The sequence below is a fragment of the Leucopleurus acutus genome (assembly GCF_964270905.1).
Source record: "Leucopleurus acutus genome assembly, chromosome: 7".
NCBI classification, from domain to species: Eukaryota; Metazoa; Chordata; class Mammalia; order Artiodactyla; family Delphinidae; genus Leucopleurus; species Leucopleurus acutus.
In genome coordinates, this window is record NC_139150.1 from 57208689 (window position 1) to 57230094 (window position 21406).

General features: G+C 40.9%; 1 protein-coding gene across 4 annotated transcripts in view; it reads left to right on the forward strand.

Annotated features, from left to right (window-relative positions):
• Positions 1-20705, forward strand: part of KDM4C (lysine demethylase 4C) — a 395353-nt gene extending 374648 nt beyond the window's left edge. For all 4 annotated transcript variants that reach the window (XM_082842831.1, XM_082842830.1, XM_082842832.1 and 1 more), the window contains 3 exons: positions 3621-3740; positions 7071-7163; positions 19731-20705. In XM_082842831.1, coding sequence (XP_082698957.1) covers positions 3621-3740; positions 7071-7163; positions 19731-19907 — 390 coding nt within the window. In that variant the 3' untranslated portion in view covers positions 19908-20705. The remainder of the gene's footprint in view (positions 1-3620; positions 3741-7070; positions 7164-19730) is intronic.
• The last annotated feature ends 701 nt before the right edge of the window (positions 20706-21406 follow it).

The window sequence follows — 21406 nt, forward strand, 5'->3', positions numbered from 1 at the left end:
TTGGACTTCCCTCCCATTTAGGTTACCACAGTGCATTAGGTTCTTGTGCTATACAGTATGTTCCCATCAGTTGTCTCTGTTATACATAGTATCAATAATGTATATTGTCAATCCCAGTCTCCCAATTCCTCCCACCCCATCGCTTTCCCCCTTGGTATCTATACATTTGTTCTCTACGTCTGTGTCCTATTTCTGCTTTGCAAATAAGGTCATCTACACCATTTTTTTTAGATTCCACATATATGCATTATTATACGATATTTGCTTTTCTCTTTCTGACTTACTTCACTCTCTATGATACTCTTTAGACCATCCATATTTCTATAAATGACCCAATTTCATTCCTTTTTTTGGCTGAGTAACATCCCATTGTACATATGTACCACATCTTCTTTATCCACTCCTCTGCTGGTGGACATTTAGGTTGCTTCCATGTCCTGGCTATTGTAAATAGTGCTGCTGTGAACATTGGGGTGCATGTGGTTTGTTTGTTTGTTGTTGTTTTTTTGAATTATGGTTTTCTCAGGGTATATGCCCAGTACTGGGATTGTTGGGTCATATGGTAGTTCTATTTTTAGTTTTTTTTTTTTAACATCTTTATTGGAATATAATTACTTTACAATGGTGTGTTACTTTCTGCTTTATAACAAAGTGAATCAGCTATACATATACAAATATCCCCATATCTCTTCCCTCACACCCTCTCCAGCATTTGTTTATAGATTTTTTAATGATGGCCATTCTGACTGGTGTAAGGTGATACCTCATTGTAGTTTTGATTTGCCTTTCTCTAACAATTAGTGATGTTGAGCATCTTTTCATGTGTTTGTTGGCCATCTGTATGTCTTCTCTGGAAAAATGTCTATTTAGGTCTTCTGCCCATTTTTGGATTGGGTTGTTTTTTTTGATATTGAGCTCCAAGAACTGTTTGTATATTTTGGATATTAATCTTTTGTTGGTTGCTTCATTTGCAGATAAGTTCTCCCATTCTGAGGGTTGTCTTTTTGTTTTGTTTACGGTTTCCTTTGCTGTGCAAAAGCTTTTAAAGTTTCATTAGGTCCCATTTGTTTATTTTTGTTTTTATTTTCATTAGGAGGTGGATTCAAAAAGATCTTGCGATTTATGTCAAAGAGTGTTCTGCCTGTGTTTTCCTCTAAGAGTTTTATAGTATCTAGCCTTACATTTAGATCTTTAATACATTTTGAGTTTGTTTTTGTGTATGGTGTCAGGGAGTGTTCTAATTTCGTTTGTTTACATGTAGCTGTTCAGTTTTCCCAGCCTCACTTATCAAAGAGACTGTCTTTTCTCCATTGTATATTCTTGCCTCCTTTATCAAAGATAAGGTGACCATATGTGCTTGGGTTTATCTCTGGGTTTTCTCTCCTGTTCCATTGATCTATATTTCTGTTTTTGTGCCAGTACCATACTGTCTTGATTGCTGTAGCTTTGTAGTATAGTCTGAAGTCAGGGAGCCTGATTTCTCCAGCTCCATTTTTCTTTCTCAAGATTGCTTTTGCTATTCGTGGTCTTTTGTGTTTCCAAACAAACTGTAAAATTTTTTGTTGTAATTCTGTGTAAAATGCCATTGGAAATTTGATAGGGATTGTGTTGAATCTGTAGATTGCTTTGGCAGGGGAGGGATAAATTGGGAGACTGGCATTGACAATATACACACTACTATATATAAAATATAGTAGTAGATAACTAATAAGAACCTACTCTATAGCACAGGGAAGTCTACTCAGTACTCGGTAATGGCCTATATGGGAAAAGAATCTAAAAAAGAGTGGGTATATGTATATGTGTAACTGATTCACTTTGTTGTACACCTGAAACTAAAAGAACATTGTAAATCGAGTATCCTTCAATGAAAGTTAAAAAAAAAAAGTGAATGAATGAGGGAGTGGGAAAAAAAAGAAAAGCTAGGAGTATTACCTTAATGGAGCTTCCTCCACATGGAATAAAACTTTAGGAGAAGGAAGAAACTTACTCTTGTTCTCTCCTTGCCCCCATCACCAAACCATCTGGGTTTTAGCTCAGAGTTATCCCTGAGCTGATGTAGCTTCCTGTCCTAGGAGACAGCATCTATTTAGAAGCTACACCTTCCAGTCTTCTTAGTACCATGTACATCTTTGGAAGGGAAGGGAAATGAAAAGTGAGATGATAACTCCAGGGGCATATGTAGAATACAGTTCTTCATCCTACTCTTTAAGTTCTGTGTAGCCTGAGATCATATATTATGAAGGCCAAGAAGAAACTTATTTTCATTTGACTAAGTTAGATGCAGACTGTCAACTCTGCAGAGCCTCTGAGCACACACTTTTTTTTCTTTGCCCATAGCTTTAAATGGAGGCATAGTCTGCTGTGAGAAAGATGAACCTCTCAGGTGTACTCTGAACCCAACAGTAAAAGGCCCATTCCTTTATGATGCAAAATTTCTGTTAATAATGAAAAGTAATACATGGTGGATTTCTAATCATAAACAACTAAATATTTCCTGTGTGTGCCTCTCATTTAAACCACAGAACCCTGCCCAGTCTGTATTTAAAGCTTAACTGGTCAAGTGTGCATTTCAATCAGTCAGATTGGCCTCATCAGTAAAATACCAGGATTAGCAAAACATGAATTGCTAAATGTGCAAAAAATTTATCAAAGTAGTCAAGTATTTAATTCCTTTGTATTCAAATTTTATTGTGTCATTCTCAATACATACAAACTTAAGTTTGCAAAGTATATCTGTACCCCTCCCCCTCTAAAAAGCACCTTCCCAGGATGAGCTAGTGGGAAATTTGTTCTGAGTTGCTGCCCGAGGAGGCAGTGCTGAGTGGAAGAAGTGAGGTGAGAAGAGTGCTTGTGGCACCGCCAGGATCACCTGTGGAATGAGGTGGACTACTCAGTGGATGGGAGGTGCAGGCAGAACCAGGCCTGTAGGGGAAGGTCCAGGGGTCTTCAGAAGAGGCCTGCTGAGCAGGACCCGGGCCTTACAGCCTCCCCTGCCGCACTCTGGAGGCTCCTGCATTTTTCCCTTGCTGCTTCGTCCGGGCCTGCCAGCTCTGATGACTGTCTGCTTCTCTCCTGCCCCCAGGTCCACCTGGGCGTCCTCAGTTCTTTGTCTCTTACACCGCTTCACTTCTCCAGAGATCCTGACAACTGAAAGGAGCCTCCTCAGAGGCTCAGTTTCCTTGTCAGTAAAATGGGGCTAATTAGTAGTCTCTGCCTACCTCATGGAACGATTGTGAGGATCAGACGAGATGTATGTTGAAGCCTTCTGTTAGCTGCAAAATGCTGTATACATGTCAGGTGTTATAAATCATTAGCCAGTCTATTTCTCAGCTAGAGCAGTTTCTATGCACATTTTACTTACCCTCGGAACAATTCTTTGTCAAACAGCAAATGTAAATGCTGTTTTTTCCTTCTTGGTTTATGGTGGTTCCTTTGTAACTTTATGATGTACTCCTTTGGCTTATAGCTCTTCCCCTGAACACCCATGCAAGATCATAATCCATAAAACACAGAGGCAATAACTCCTTTTAGTTGCCAGGAGTTGCTCATTTGCTATGTTCTAAATGCAGTTGCTTAGACATTTGCCTTGAAAAGCCTAACTACTGTTTATTATGCAGAGCCGAGACTGTGTGAGGCTAGGCCCTCCTGCCGAGGGAGAAGTCGTTCAAGTCAAGTGGCCTGATGGCAAACTCTACGGGGCAAAATATCTCGGATCAAATGTTGCCCACATGTACCAGGTGAGTGCCGCCCTGGGTGTGATGCTTGCTGAGATGGACAGGAGAAGCCAGAGGGCAGACGGTATAGCCAGTGTACTGCTGACCAAGAAGCCACATGAATTTGGAACACCTCTTGTTTTATAAAAAAGGCAAAAATTCGATGTTTGATGACCTAGATATTAGACTTTTATTACCAAGTTCGATACTGGGAAACTCTAGTAACATCTGATGAATAGGTTAATTGTAAGGAATATAGTTAGTTAGGTCAAAAAGATAACCAGCTGGATGGTGGGCTGCTTTCTTGTGTTTCTGTTATACGGGGAGAGACTAACTGGCTGGATTATCTAACTGTAAGCCAAATCAGTGATGGCTGTTCATCATCCAGCAGCCCCTGAATGGGTGGCTTTTCCCTGAGAGACATCATCCCCGTCGGGCGTTTCAGCAAACCTAGGCCAATGGTGCATCGGCACAGGTGTGGCCATCTGTGCACCCGCGCGTAAAGGAGCGCTCATTTAATGAAAAGTGCAGCTATCATTTTGGCATTCTGTTCACTGAACAACTCTACATATTATTAAAGAATATATATACAATTTAAAAATGAATTATATCCCTATTAGAAATGAGGATGAGTTAAGCTCTAATAAGGAAAACAACATGGATGGCGCATGTGCATTTATATTCCTTCAGAAAGGCTTTAAAAAGGAACAAATTTATTAGAACCAATAAATTATAGTACTTTTAGTAACACGATGGCAGAAATCAACATTCTAAAGCTAAGCAGTAGTGTAAAAACAGGAAGATTGAAGTAAAAGGAGAAAAAGCAAGAAGGTTCAGGCCTGTGAAGTTAAAAACAGCTTGAGAATGATAAGACCTCCAGATTCCTCAGAGAAATTGTTCAAAGACTGATAAAGGGCTAGGGCTTAAATGGAAGAGTACGTTAAAAGACACTGCACTAAAAACTGGAGCACAATGTAATTAAAAGTGTTCAAAGAAGTCTGGACAACTTAGGGGAGCACATTTTTTTAAGGTGTAGAAAAAGCCACCAGGGTGGGGAGGGGAGGATGTACATATCGTGTGTGTGTGTGTGTGTGTGTGTGTGTGTGTGTGTGTGTGTGTGTGTGTGTGTGTGAGAGAGAGAGAGAGAGAGAGAGAGAGAGAGAGAGAAGGCCATTTCCCCTTTGTATTGGTGACAAAGTGTTAAGTTGCAGATTCAGGTCATTTACAGCAGGGTAAGTGCTGCAGCATTTTTGTATCAGAATGTCCAAAATTAGGCAAAAATCACAAGACAGGCTGGTAATACTGGAGACTCCTAGAAAAGAAGCGTTCACTACATCATTCAAAAGAAAATAATTACATTTAATTAAACAATAAATGCAAAAGTGAAGGATCTTACATGAAGCAAAGCTATTAGCTACATGAAAAGTATCATAATGAAGACATGTTGAAATTCAGGCTAATTAGTAATCAATCAGTGTGCTAACTTCAGCTGAATTTATCATGGCCTATCAACATAGAACTGTGAGCATATTTACAGACTCAATGAAAAAGTTAAGACTAATATTAAAATTGTCTCTCAAGGAAGTAGTTTAAAATTCCTCATTAAACCAACTGGCCTTTTGAGATCATTTTGTGTTTTGTGTCTATTCAGCCTCACCACTGAATAAGCAAAGATATTTATAAAAATGGAACTAAATACCTACTGCGCAGTGCTAAGTATCCTAAGTATATGCATTTTGGGGGCCCTCACAGTAGCCCTGCAACATAGATGTTCTTGACTCCTACTTTACAAAGGAGGGAAAAAAGCCTCAGTGAACGTGATAATTTGTTCAAGAGCACGCAGCTGGTAAAGGGAAGGGCCAGAATTTACTCTTGGCTGTGTCCCAAGTCGGGTGAACAACTATCCCAGCTTGCAAGGGACTGTCCTTGATTTTACCACTGAAAGTCTTGCATCCTGGGAGACCCCTTCAGTCCTGGACAAACTGGGATGGTTGGTCAGCATACCATACTCCCTCTTAGCTTCAAAATTGCCTTTTTCTCTTTTAGAATTTTCAAATGATCTAAAACAGAAGAAAGGTAGGCACAGGTAGTTCTAGCTATGCTATCGAACTATATAAATTGCAATGACACCTTGGCCTAATTAAATGTTACAGAAACCATTTTGCTGAAACAAGGCCAGGAAGAAAAGCCTTCCCAATCTCAGCGTTCCGGAAAGTAGCAGCGAGGAGTCTCCTGTGACCGAGACCTAATTCTGCCCCGTGTTTGAGCTTAGTCAAACGTGAGCAGTACATGGATGATAAATACGAAGTTTAATTATATATTTTATCTTTAGTATTTTTTAAACTTCAGCAGATTTTTTTAAATTAACATGAATAGCACAGCTACATGGTTTAACTTATCTTTTAACTAGAATTGCAAGCATATACTTATTTCTTAAAAGTAAAGAATTCAGACAGATGAGTTAGGGATTTCAGGAATACCATAAGTGGTCAGAGTTAGAACATATTAGATATTCTACCCTGATTGCATCCCTTTTGTTTTCTTCTGGAAGAGTTCATGTGGGATTGAGCCTAAACCAAGATCACTTTGAGTAGGGCCTTTGATGAATCTCCCCCAGATGCTCTACATTTGTTATTCAGTGTCACTTTTTCTCTAACAAAATATCCTAAAATATTGAAAAAACTGGATAATCAAATTACTTGCTGCCATTTGATTAGCTTGAAAACAAAGTTTTAAAAGTTTTGAACATTTTCATTTAGATGATAATGTATTTTTGCAAATTGAGGTGGCTGACACGTGAGGTTAAGGAGAACCTGAGATCTTCCTGGCCATTTGTTTGAATTTAACAAAAGTGAGTTTTGAAAGTTAAAGCTCCGTAAGAACTTGAGAAATTATTTTATCTGGGAGGATTATTATACAAGAGTAAATGTATCATTACTTCTTTCTCAAAGAGAAACAGTCCTCCCTCTTATGTTGTCAGAGCCTCTTAAAGAAACAATCAGTACTTACAGGCCCCACCCGTCTTAATGCTAAATTGGCCACAATCTCATGTTCTGAGAAATCATTTGAGCAGCAGTTACTTTTCTTTGTTTTTGCTTTGGGGGGATAAAGTTTTCATATCACATATTGCAAAACACTCATTTTCAAGAATTTTGGCCTGTTTGAAAACATACTTTGTTCTTAGTTTGATAAGGGAAGAGCTTTGCTTCCTTCCTTGCCTGTTGTCTAGTTCCCTTGTTGGCTCTGCCTGAATCCTCTTTTCTTTTTTATGTAGCTAACTGGAACGCTGAAGAAAATGGTGAATGCTTGCTTCTTTTTTAAATAGATCATGCTCGATGTCTTATTTTTCATTAGGTTGAATTTGAAGATGGATCCCAGATAGCAATGAAGAGAGAGGACATCTACACTTTAGATGAAGAGTTACCCAAGAGAGTGAAAGCTCGTTTTGTAAGTGCTGGATAATCCCTCTGAGGGATCTGCCATGTGAATCTCTCCTCCTCTCTCACTGTTTCCCAAGCCCAGCAGGAAACATACTTAGGCTTTTGGATTGATTTTGAAGAAAGCCAATGCAACTTTTCCCTTATTGAAATCGTTTAATCCAAAGCTCAAATTTGCCCAGAAACAGGGAAACCGGTGCAAGTTCCCCATCTTTCTTTCTAATGAGGTCAAATGATGCTTGTTTGTGTTAACATCTATTGGCATACAGAAAGTTATTGAGTATGTGTCCTATGCAAGCTAACTGGGAACATATAAAGATACCATCAAGACATTTACAATCTTCTTAGTGGAAGCAACGTTAAAAGAAAGCTTTCAGGGCTTCCCTGGTGGTGCAGTGGTTGAGGGTCTGCCTGCCGATGCAGGGGACATGGGTTCGTGCCCCGGTCCAGGAAGATCCCACATGCCGCGGAGTGGCTGGGCCTGTGAGCCATGGCCGCTGAGCCTGTGCGTCCGGAGCCTGCGCTCCACAACGGGAGAGGCCACGACAGTGAGAGGCCCGCGTACCGCAAAAAAAAAAAAAAAAAAGAAAGCTTTCAGTAGGAGATTAAAGGGGACTCAGCATAGCGAACATCTAGTGTCCTATAGCCTTATCATATACAGTCCACCCTTTAACAATGTGGGGGGTTGGAGTGCTGACCCTCCACACAGTCATATATAACTTATATAGTCAGACCCTTCCTGCCCACACTTTCACATCTATGGATTCAATCACTCAGATCGTGTAGTACCATAATGTTTATGATTGAAAAAAATTCGTGTATTAAGTGGACCCATATATAGTTCAGACCCATGTTGTTCAAGGTCAACTGTATTAACTTCTCTCTCAGAAGCTCATTAATGTTTGTGTCAATTTATAATTAAAGTAAACTCTCACTTTTATAACAAAAGGAATAAACAAAGCCCAAATACTAGTTGTGGAAATACTAAAGCAGTTTTTTTTAACAAAAGAAAACGTTATTAGTTTCCAGCCCTGTACATACCATTAAAAGACAAATAAACATGGACAAATAGTCAAAACTGAAGTTGTTAAAAAATATAATTCATAATAACTTAGTTTTCATTATTGTATCATAAAATATTTACTGGACCCTGAAATGAAGTCAGTTTTACTCATTTAGAATTGCATCTAGTGCATCTGTGAAATGATAAGTCCTAAACTAGGAAATTTGAATGAGGGGATTTTTCTGACTAAAATGAAAATTTTTTTCTGAATAAATGACATCCTTAGTTTTCATTGCATGCTAATGATATGCTTTTATGCAGTGATAGAGCGACTCTAGATTACTTTGGAAGAACATGGGTTTCCTTAAATGTTCAGTTGTATATTCAGCTCCTCTCCTGTCAGGTGGGATCCTGAGAACAGGGTTGAGTGCATCAGGTGTAAACTGACTTTTCCTTCTCAACTGCATCCTTGAGGGGAAGGTCCTTCAAAGTGAAACAGTCAAGAGAAAAGTGATAGTAACAGCACTGCTGCCCACCCAGTGAGGAAATGTGGCAAGTAGGGGACCCACACACCTGAAAACAGATTAACCCCCAGATAATAAACAGCAGGGAAAGGGAGAAGAAAATATTCCTATAGTAAAGACATCTGTTAAACCTTAACAAAGAGCTAAAAACCTGGATAATTTGTCAGTGTTCTAGGTCTTGAAATCTCTTGAGAAAAACTTTCCCTTTCAAGATGCTGGAGGTGACTGCCTCTCATCCTGTTTCTCCTATCTTCCATGGATTCTCTGTCCTCTCCCATTCCCTCCCCCCCTTTTTTAAAAAAATAATCTCCTAAAGATTTAGAGGTTGGGAAATGGAGTAGGTAGCCCTCTGGAAGTCTCTCAGGTCTTTGATTTTTCTAATCCATGTATGGTTAAACATCCTACCAGCTGGGTCTCATAGATTTCAAATACCATTTCTTAATCACATTCAAAGAAAGCTTTTTGCTTTCTGCTCTGATCACAATCTCTGTTCCACAGTAGATTTGGCTCCAGTACCAGTATGCTTTACCATGTAGCTTTACTCGAGCACGAATTTTCTAAGGTCCATTTCTCAGAACAGTCACACCAAATTGAACTGCTTTTTTAAAATTCTCATAGAAAATTTTTAAATTAAAAAATATATAGGGCTTCCCTGGTGGCGCAGTGGTTGAGAATCTGCCTGCCAATGCAGGGGACACGGGTTTGAGCCCTGGTCTGGGACGATCCCACATGCCACGGAGCAACTAAGCCCGTGAGCCACAACTACTGAGCCTGCACGTCTGGAGCCTGTGCCCCACAACAAGAGAGGCCACGACAGTGAAAGGCCCGCGCACCGCAATGAAGAGTGGCCCTCGCTTGCCGCAACTAGAGAAAGCCCTTGCATAGAAACGAAGACCCAACACAGCCATGAATAAATAAATTAATTAATTTAAATATATATATATATATATAAAAATCACATAGATACTCTGAATCTAACCTGTTACGTTATGTTGAGCCTAATAGAAAAGTTATTGAGACAAAATCCAGTTTGCTCACAGTCCCTAAATCCAGTTTGCCACCTCTGTTTTTACTGAATCAAAGACTTACGTGCTTCTGCTGTAGAAAACCAGCTTTTTCTTAAGGTTTGTATATAACCCTCTGGCCCTTGGCTAGTCTGTCCGTGACTGCTATTTATTTTCCAGTTGGCGAAACAAATCTGATTGGAAAACTTATTGATGGAAGATACTTTATAATTAGAGAAATCTTTTGGTTTTTTTTTAAGGCGGGTTGGGTTGCAGCCCCCACCGGGAGGCCTTCACGTTTTAATGACTTCTGCTCACCCAGACATACGCTGACTCGGGGAGAAATTTTTCTAAAGTGTCAGCAGTCCGCCTCAGTGACTGTGCTGCGTTCCTTCCCACTAACTTCAGAAACAGCCCCATTACCTTTTATGGTCTCACAGAATAACCATAGCAATGGTGTATGATTAACTGGTGCTGCTGGTAAACTGGTTTTATTATTGTATTTAAGAGGCTTACTTTTGCTGTCCTCACACAGTGGCAGCACTTTCATAGATGTTTTATTTTCTCCTTTAACTTTAGCACTTATAAAAGGGAAAGATTACTCAGAGGAAGTGCTTTGCCAAGAATGAATGAACCAAAACTGTTTTATCCTAATGGCAGAGGGTGCCCAGCCCATCCACAATCTCTTCCTTTTCTTCCTGAGTGAAGCTAGGAGCATCTGGGGGAATCCATGGAGGGAGCCTATCACCCTGGATGACCATCTCATGAGCTAGCAGGGAACATGCCCAGCTTTGCACTTGGGTCCATTTTTAGTTTTCAAGCTTCTTTGTAATTGTTCCATCGTTTCTCTCTTCTTCATGATTGACCATGTGCTTTCAAGCCTTAAAAGCTGGACCCTGCCTGTGTCACTACCATGGGAGGGGGCCTCCGTGACACAGTTGGTGTCATCTCAGTAAAAACCAGTTGGGAACACGTTCGAGGGGCAGAATAGGAAATTAGGAAGAAAGAATAGTACTTTAAAGTAAGCTTTACCTGGCGGGAGGAATCAAAATGGTGGAGAAATAGGACTTAGAGCTCACCTCCTCCCACAAATATATCAAAAACACATCTACAAGTGGAACAATTCACACAGAACATCTACTGAACACTGGCAGAAAACCTCAGATTTCTGAAAAGGCAGAAAAACCTCCACGTAAAGCAGGCAGGACAAAAGAAAAAAAAAAAAGAGGAATTGAGATGGGACATGTGCCCCAGGGAGGGAGCGACGAAGGAGGAAAGGTTCCCTCGCCCTGGGAAGTCCCCTCACTGGTGGGGAGATCAGCCTGGATGGAGGGGGAGCTTTGGAGCCACTGAGGAGAGCTCAGCAACCAGTTTGAGGAAGGCAAAACAGAGAGTGACCTACACAGGTGGTTGGTAGTGCTGCCCTGAACTCCCCAGCCTGAGATGCTCATCTGCCAGGGCAGGCAGGGGCTGGGTGCTAAAGCTTGGGCTTTGGAGGTCAGACTCAGGGAGAGGACCAGCGCTGGCTGCACGGAGACAGCCTGAAGAGGCTGGAGTGTGGCAACTGAGGATGCACTCAGAAGAAGCCTGGGTCTGCCAGAGAGGCAAGGCACCATTGTTGGGGGATGCAGAGGAGAGGGGCAGGACTTGCCATAGGAGTTCCTTTCCCTGCATGCACTCTCAGGCAACAGGACACCACCTACATGAGTTCTGGGGGCAGGCACGAGCCACCACTGTCATCGTGAGCTCCAGAGGTGGGCATGGGCTGCTGCCGCCACTAAGAGACCCATGAGCAGGTGCCAATCGCTGGCCCTGCCATCTTGCAGGCACGCAGGCCACTGCTGGGAGACCCACAAGCTGGCACTGATCACTACCCCAGGGTACCAGGAGTGAGCACGGGTCACCACACCTGCCCACCCCAGATCAAGGGGATAACAGCCAGCACACACTGAGGAAACAGCAGGAAGTATCCAAACTAAAAGCAGCCCCTCGATTCCGACAACATGGCAGAGTAGAAGGACTGCAGCTCACTTCCTCCCACGAAAACACCAAAATCACAATTAACTGGTGAACAACCATCGACAAAAAAGACTGGAACCTACCAAAAAAGATATTTTACATCCAAAGACAAAGAGGAAGCCACAATGAGATGGAGTGAGAGTTCTGAGCCTCACGTCATGCTCCTCAGCCTGAAGGTCTGGCATTGGGAGGAAGAGCCCCCAGGGCATTGAGCTTTGAAGGCCAGTGGGGCTTGAGTGCAGAAGTTCCGCAGGACAGGGGGAAACAGAGATTTCACTCTTAGAGGGCACGCACAACGTGCACTGGAACCCAGCACAAAGCAGTGACTCCACAGGAGCCTGGGCTAGACCTACCTGAGAGTCTTGGAGGGTCTCCTGGAGAGGAAGGTGTTGGCTGTGGCTCACTGTGGGGGCAAGGACTCTGGTGGCGGAGGCCCCAGGGAATACTGATCAGTGTGGGTTCTCTTGGAGGTTGCATTTTTGGCACTAAGGCCTGGCCCCACCCAATAGTCTGCAGGCTCCAGTGCTGGGACGCCTCAGGCCAAACAACCAGCAACGGGGGAACACAGCCTCACCCATCAGCAAACAGGCTGCCTAAACTTGTACTGACCTCACAGCCACCTGTAAACACACCCCTTGACATGGCCCTGTCCACCAGAGGGACAAGACCCAGCTCCACCCACCAGTCCCTCCCACCAGGAATCCTGCACAAGCCCCTGGACCAAGCTCACCCACCAGGAGACAGACACAAGAAGGAAGAGGAACTACAATCATGCAGCCTGCAGAAAGGAGACCACAAACACAGAAAGTTAGACTAAATGAGACAGTTGAGAAATGTGTTCCAGAAGAAGGAACAAGATAAAAACCCAGAAGAGCAACTAAGTAAAGTAGAGATAGGCAAATCTACATGAAAAAGAATAAGAGTAATGATAGTAACGATGATCCAAGATGTTGGAAAAAGAATGAAGGCACAGACTGAGAAGATGCAAGAAATATTTAACAAAGACCTAGAAGATTTAAAGAACAGAGATGAATAATACAATAACCAAAGTGAAAAATACACTAGAAGGAAACAATAGCAGAATAAATGAGGCAGAAGAACTAATAAGTGAGCTGGAAGAAAGAGTAGTGGAAATCACTACAGCAGAACAGAATAAAGAAAAAAAGAATGAAAAGAAAGTAGGACAGTCTCAGAAACCTCTGGGACATTAAATGCACCAACATTCGCATTATAGGGGTCGCAGAAGGAGAAGAGAGAAAGGACCTGATAAAATATTTGAAGAGATAATAGCTGAAAACTTCCCTAATATGAGAAAAGAAACAGTCACCCAAGTCCAAGGAAATGCAGACTCCCATACAGGATAAACCCAAGGAGGAACACACCAAGACATATATTAATCAAACTGACAAAAATTAAAGACAAAGAGAAAATATTAAAAGCAACAAGAGAAAAGCAACAAATAAAATACAAGGGAATCCCATAAGGTTATCAGCTGATTTCTCAGCAGAAACTCTGCAGGCCAGAAGGGAGTGGCATGATATATTTAAAGTGATGAAAGGAAAAAACCTATAACCAAGAATACTCTGCCCAGCAAAGCTCTCATTCAGATTCAATGAAGAAATCAAAAGCTTTACAGATAAGCAAAAGCTAAGAGAATTCAGCACCACAACCAGCTTTACGATAAATGCTAAAGGAACTTCTCTAGGCAGAAAAGGAAAGACCATAACTAGAAACAAGAACATTATGAATGGGAAAGCTCACTGGTAAAGGCAAATGTACAATAAAGGTAGGAAATCATCCGCACACACACAAATATGATATCAAAACCAGCAGTCATGAGCAGAGAATAGTACAAATGCAGGATATTGGAAATGCATTTGAAATTAAGAGACCAGCAACTTAAGACAGTCTTGTATATATATAGACTGCTATATCAAAACCTCACGTGATCTGCAAGCCAAAACTCTATGATAGATAGACAAAAACACACAAAAAAGAAAAAAGCAATCCAAATACAACACTAAAGATAATCAAATCACACGAGAAGGGAACAAAAGAGGAAGGGAAGAAAAAAGACTTGCAAAACCAAATCCCAAACAATTTACAAAATGGCAATAAGAACATATATATCAATAATTACCTTAAATGTAAATGAATTAAATGCTCCAACCAAAAGACATAGACTGGCTGAATGGATACAAAAACAAGACCTGCATATATGCTGTCTATAAGAGCCCACTTCAGATCTAGGGACACATACAGACTGAAAGTGAGGGGATGGAAAAAGATATTCCATGCAAATGGAAATTAAAAGAAACCTGGAGTAGCAATACTCATATCAGACAAAATAAACTTTAAAATAAAGACTGTTACAAGAGATAAAGAAGGACACTACATAATGATCAAGGGATCAATCCAAAAAGAAGATAGAACATTGTAAATATATATGCACTCAACATAGGAGCATGTCAATATATAAGGCAAATTCTAACAGCCATAAAAGGGGAAATCGACAGTAACACAATAATAGTGGGGAACTTTAACACCCCGCTTACACCAATGGACAGATTATCCAGACAGAAAATCAATAAGGAAACATAGGCCTTAAATGACACATTAGACCATATGAACTTAATTGATATTTATAGGACATTCCACCTGAAAGCAGCAGAATACACATTCTTCTCAAGTGCACATAGAACATTCTCCAGGATGGATCACATGCTGGGTCACAAAGCAAGCCTCAGTAAATTTAAGAAAATTGAAATCATATCAAGCCTCTTTTCTGACCACAAGACTATGAGATTAGAAATCAGTCACATAAAAAAGACTGCAAAAAACACAAACGTGTGGAGCCTAAACAATATATTACTAAACAACCAGTGGATCACTGAAGAAATCAAAGAGGAAATCAAAAAATACCTAGAGACACATGATAACAAAGAGATGACAATCCAAAACCTATGGGACACAGCAAAAGCAGTTCTAAAAGAGAAGTTTATAGCAATACAGTCTTACCTCAGGAAACAAGAAAAATCTCAAACCTAACAACAACCTAACCTTACAGCTAAAGCACCTAGAGAAAGAAGGACAAACAAAACCCAAAGTTAGTAGAAGGAAAGAAATCATAAAGATCAGAGCAGAAATAAATGAGATAGAGATGAAGAAAACAGCAACAAAAATCAATGAAACTAAAAGGTGGTTCTTTGAGATGATAAACAAAATTGATAAACCTTTAGCCAGACTCATCAAGAAAAAAAGGGAGAGGGCTCAAATCAATAAAATCAGAAATGAAAAAGGAGAAGTTACAACTGACACCACAGAAATACAAAGGATCATAAGAGACTACTACAAACAACTATATGCCAATAAAATGGACAACCTAGAAGAAATGGACAAGTTTTTAGAAAGGTACAACCTTCCAAGACTGAACGAGGAAAAAATAGAAAATATGAACAGACCAATCACTGAAATTGAAACTGTGATTTTAAGACTTTTAACAAACAAAAGTCCAGGACCAGATGGTTTCACAGATGAACTCTATCAAACGTTTAGAGAAGAGTTAACACCTATCCTCCGAAACTATTCCAAAAAAATTGCAGAGGAAGGAAAACTCCCAATCTCATTCTGTGAGGTCACCATCACCCTGATACCAAAACCAAAGATACCGCAAAAAAAGAAAATTACAGGCCAATATCACTGATGAACACAGATGCAAAAATCATGAACAAAATACTAGCCAACCAAATCCAAGATCAAGTGGAATTTATTCCAGTGATGCAAGCATTCTTCAATATTCGCAAATCAATCAGTGTGATACAGTACGTCAACAAACTGAAGAATAAAAACCATATGATCATCTCAATAGATACAGGAAAAGCTTTCAGCAAAATTCAACAACCATTTATGATAAAAAATCTCCATAAAGTGGGCATAGAGGAAACCTACCTCAACATAATAAAGGCCATATATGACAAACCCACAGCTAGCATCATTCTCAACAGTGAAAAGCTGAAAGCATGTCCTCTAAGATCAGGAACAAGGCAAGGATATCCACTCTCACCACTTTTATTCAGCATAGTTTTGGAAGTCCTAGCAGGGCCATCAGAGAAGAAAAAGAAATAAAAAGAATCCAAATTGGAAAAGAAGTAAAACTGTCACAGTTTGCAGATGACATGATACTATACATAGAGAATCCTAAAGACGCTGCCAAAAAACTACTAGAGCTCATCAGTGAATTTGGTAAAGTGGCAGAATCCAAAATTAATACACAGAAATCTCTTGCATTCCTATACAGTAACAACAAAATATCTGAAAGAGAAATTAAGGAAACAATCCCATTTACCATCACATCAAAAAAGAATAAAATACCTAGGAATAAACCTACCTAAGGAGGCAAAAGACCTGTACTCTGAAAACTATTATTAGGATGTTGATGAAAGAAACTGAAGATGACACAAACAGATGGAAAGATATATTGATACCATGTTCTTAGATTGGAAGAATCAATATTGTCAAAATGACTATACTACCCACAGCAATCTACAGATTCAACGCAATCCCTATGAAATTACCAAGGGGATATTTCACAAAATTAGAATAAAAAAGTTTACAATTTGTATGGAAACACAAAAGACCCCAAATAGCCAAAGCAATCCTGAGGAAGAAAAAGAGCTGGAGGAATCAGGCTCCCTGACTTCAGACTATACTACAAAGCTACAGTCATCAAAAGAGTATGGTACTGGCACAAAAACAGAAACATAGATCAATGGAACAGGATAGAAAGTCCACAGATAAACCCACACACCTATGGTCACCTAGTCTGTGACAAAGGTGTCAAGAATATACAACGGAGGAAAGACAGTCTCTTCAGTAAGTGGTGCTGGAAAACTGGACAGCTGCATGTAAAAGAATGAAATTAGAATATTCTCTAACACCATACACAAAAATAAACACAAAATGGATTAAAGATCTAAATGTAAGGCCCGATACTATAAAACTCTTAGAGGAAAACATAAAGAGAACACTCTTTGACACAAATCGCACCAAGATCTTTTTTAATCCACCTCCTAGAGTAATGACAATAAAAACAAAGTAAACAAATGGGACCTAATTAAACTTAAAAGCTTTGCACAGCAAATGAAATCATAAAAAAAAAAAAAAAATGAAAAGACAGCCCACAGAATGGGAGAAAATATTTGCAAACGAATCAACAGACAAAGGATTAATCTCCAAAATATATAAACAGCTTATGCAGCTCAATATTAAAAAATACAAACAACCCAATCAAAAAATGGGCAGAAGACCTAAATAGATGTTTCTCCAAAGAAGACATATAGATGGCCAAGAGGCATATGAAAAGCTGCTGAACATCACTAATTATTAGAGAAATGCAAATTAAAATACCAGTTAGAATGGCCATCATTAAAAAGTCTCCAGGGCTTCCCTGGTGGCGCAGTGGTTGAGAGTCCACCTGCTGATGCAGGGGACACAGGTTTGTGCCCTGGTCCGGGAAGATTCTACATGCCGTGGAGCGGCTGGGCCCGTGAGCCATGGCTGCTGAGCCTGTGCGTCCGGAGCCTGTGCTCACAACGGGAGAGGCCACAACAGTGAGAGGCCCGTGTACAGCAAAAAAAAAAAAAGTCTCCAAACAACAAATGCTGGAGAGGGTGTGGAGGAAAGGGAACCCTCTTGCACTGTTAGTGGGAATGTAAATTGATACAGCCACTGTGGAATACAGTATGGAGGATCTTTAAAAAACTAAAAATAGAACTACCATATGATCCAGCAATCCCACTCCTGGGCACATATCCGGAGAAAACCGTAATTCAAAGATACATGCACCCAAATGTTCATTGCAGCACTATTTACTATAGCCGAGACATGGAAGCAACCTAAATGTCCTTCGACAGAGGAATGGATAAGGAAGATGTGGTGTATACACACACACACACACACACACACACACACACACACACACACACATACACACACACACACACACACTGGAATGTTACTCAGCCATAAGAAGAATGAAATAATGCCATTTGCAGCAACATGGATGGACCTAGAGATTATCGTACTAAGTGAACTAAGTCAGAGAGAAGACAAATATCATATGATATCACTTATATGTGGAATCTAAAAAAAAATTGTGCAAGTGAACTTACTTACAAAACAAACAGACTCACAGACTTTGAAAACAAAAGTATGGTTACCAAACGGGAAATGGGGGGGGGGGAGGATAAATTAGGAGTTTGGGATTAACATATACACATTACTATATATAAAATAGATAACAAGGACCTACTGTGTATAGCACAGGGAACTCTACTCAATATTCTGTAATAACCTATATAGGAAAAGTATCTGAAAAAGAATGACTATATGTATACGTATAACTGAATCAGCTGTATGCATGAAACTAACACAGCATTGTAAATCAGCTACACTCCAATATAAAATAAAAGTTAAATTTAAAAAAGTGAGCTTTACGTGAGCATAACAGAAAAAGCCCACATTCCTTTGCCTAGCTATCACTTACTGAGCAGTGACTGTGTCAGGGCACCTTCCTTGCTGTTGGGAACATGTATAAAATTCAGTTCATAGTCCCTAATATCCTCACCGTGAAGGGGTTCAAGGCACCCCCTATGGGGAGACACTTACCTACCCCTTATCTCTGCCACTGCCCTCATTCTACTGCACTGACATGTAGAGTGTTACAGGAACCCAAAAGAAGGAACCTCACGTTTGTCAGTGGCAGAGAGGATAGAATATTTTCTATGCAAAGGAAACAATACATCTAATGATGGAGGGGCATGAACCAGTAAGGTGTGGCCGGGAATTGTAAATAATTCAGTCTAATCCAAGCAAGGGGTAAGATTATGCCTGATTATGTATGTCCAGCCTAGGAAACGTAGACATCATCTTGAAGACAGTAGAGCTATCGAAAGACTCTCAGCAAGGGTGTCATATAATCAGAGATTTTAGAGAGCTTTCTTCTAGTGGTTCTGTGAAAAATAGACTGGGGTGCAGCATTTGTTACAGTGGTTTAGGACAGGAAGTGTGAGGGCCATGGGGTCAGTAGGTTTAAAGAAGAAAGGATGGAGGGCTTCAAGGTACATGTAGGAGGGGCCCTGGACAGGGGAGGGACAAGGGGAAGTTTATAACTTTCAGGTTTCTGATCAGTGTAGCTAGAATTGATGGGGATGGCGCTGCCGTTCATTGAGTACAGAAAGGACAGAGATGGAGAAGGAAGAATTTGAGTTCACTTTAGGTTGGACTAGTGCCTCCAGTATAAACACTTTGAGATGCCTGCTGGGTTGTTGGACATGTTTGCAGGCCTGAGCACAGGTGGAGGTCTGAACTGGGGCGAGAGATGTGAGCATCTTTGCGGTTGATGTTGAAATTGAAGTTGTGAGTGTGGGCAGGCAGGCCCAGGGAACATATGTGGCAAGGAAAAGGCCACACACAAAGCCTCAGGGGCATCAGAGTTGAGCAAATAGTTAAGAAAGGGGAGCCGCTGAGACATCCACGGTGAGCAGCCAGAGAAGGAGGAGGGCTTACAGAATGACAGAGAGCTTCATGCAAGAGTTAGGTGACAAGGTAATCACATAAATTTAGGGGAGAGAAGTGTCCTAGGAACTAGGACTTGAGCAAGGACAGTTTCAGGGAAGTGGTGGGGACAGAGGCCCAGAGGTAAATAGGAATAGGGATGAATTAGAGATGACTGTGGACAATTTTGTCACATACCTGGTTGGGCAGGAGCCAGAGGGGGCATGAAGAGTGAGGGAGATTTAAATGAGAAGACTTTAGTCCTGCTCGTGTTGGGGAAGGTCCCTGGGGGTTGGAGATCCTGAAGAAAACTGAGCTAAATGTGGAAGCAGGTGGGGAGGCTCCAAGGCCCCTGCGTGGGGCCTCCTCCCTGGGCCTCAGCACCCTCCCCACTGCTGACTGAGTCAGATCTTTGTCCGTTCTTTCGCTGTCAAGTGCCTGCCTTTCTGCAGTGTAACACTGGCTGTTCTTAGTCCACAGCCTCTGATATGCGATTTGAAGACACATTTTATGGAACGGACATAATCCAAGGGGAGAAAAAGAGACAGAGAGTGCTGAGCTCCAGGTTTAAGAACGAATATGTGGATGACCCCGTCTACCGCACGTTTTTGAAGAGCTCTTTCCAGAAGAAGTGTCAGAAGAGGCAATAGTCTACCTACACTGCTTCAGGCAACAGAATGACTTGCGCCAGAAGAGGAACGATGAAGGGACAGCCTGGGGCTGTGCCATGTGTTTTGCTGGGGTAGGTGACGGGCTGTGTCTCTGACAGTGGAAAATTAGGCTTCCCAGAGTTTGGTCACCAAAACCACGAAATACACATTATTAATCGGATACCACAATCTGAAGTTGTCTCCTAGTCTTGCATTTACTTCTGAGCAGTTGTCTCCTATGATCCCAAAGAATTTTTCTAAGTAGAAGGGAATAATAATGAATCACCCATCGAAAAAAGCCACTGCCAGAGGAGGTGGATCCCCATGTGTGGCTTACTTAGTCCCTATTCAGGAACCACATGGAGACGTCTCTCCTCAACCCTAGCAGGTGGGAGCCTCGATTCCCAGGTGGGAGGGTGATAATTTATATATTTTCCACAGTCAGGGAAGGACTCTCACTTATTTGTTTTAAATGGCAGTTTTTATAAAACATTTTTAAAACACAAATGGCATGGATGGTAATGAGATTTACCCATATGCTATCTGCATTTCCCTTGTACAGAAATTTTACATTTTTTTATATCCGTTTTACTTTTGATTGTGTCTGACGAGAACTGAGTTGTTGGCCTTTGTGAAGTTTTTGGCTCTTGAGAAAGAATTCTTATGAATTGTATGGGAATTTTATATATTTAAAGAGGGAGATCTGGGGCTGTTATTTTTAAATACTTTTTTTCCATAATACATATTCTGAGTAGATATTTATAAAATATATGTTTCTTTCATTATGTGTTTGTAAGATTAGAGTTTAAAATAAATATGCTTTGATGCATAGTTTTGAAGTAATATGATTTTTCCTTTTTGAAACAGCTTGGAAATGTACTAGTGTTTAAAAATAAAGATTTCCATTTTCTCCAATCCTGTCTTCTAACTTGTTTATTTGTCTAGGTTTAAACCTATAGAAAACAAGTTTTTTTGGGAGAGCTGGCTCTGTGGACATTCTGGGGCCCAGGTTTGTCAGAACTTCTTCTCTCACTGTTTACATAACTGTGGACACACTCTGAGACATTTATGGCTATACCACTGGGGACAAAGCTCTTCTACCTGCCCACAGTGCCTGATGAAGTGTTTTCCTCAGCTCTATCTTTAGGCCTGGAAGAAATCTGAGCCTCTGGAGTCTGGAGCTCTTTTCATCCCAGGTTTCTTGGTCCTCAGCTTCATTAGAAGGGGCTGTACGGATCCTCCAATCCCTCCCATCACTTTATAGATGAGCAATGGAGGAGAGGAAGGAAGAGGGCTTGCCCAAGGTCACACAGTAATGCTTCAGTTAACTATGGCCACAGTTATGCTGCATAACAAACAACTGCAAAATCTGTGTCCTGTGATGAGAAGCACTTCTTTTGCTCATGAGTCTGCATGTTGGCTGATCTAGGCTGGGCTTGGCTAGGCAGCTGTGCGGACCTCGGCCTGGGCCAGCTCACACGTCTGCTCCATGTGTCCCC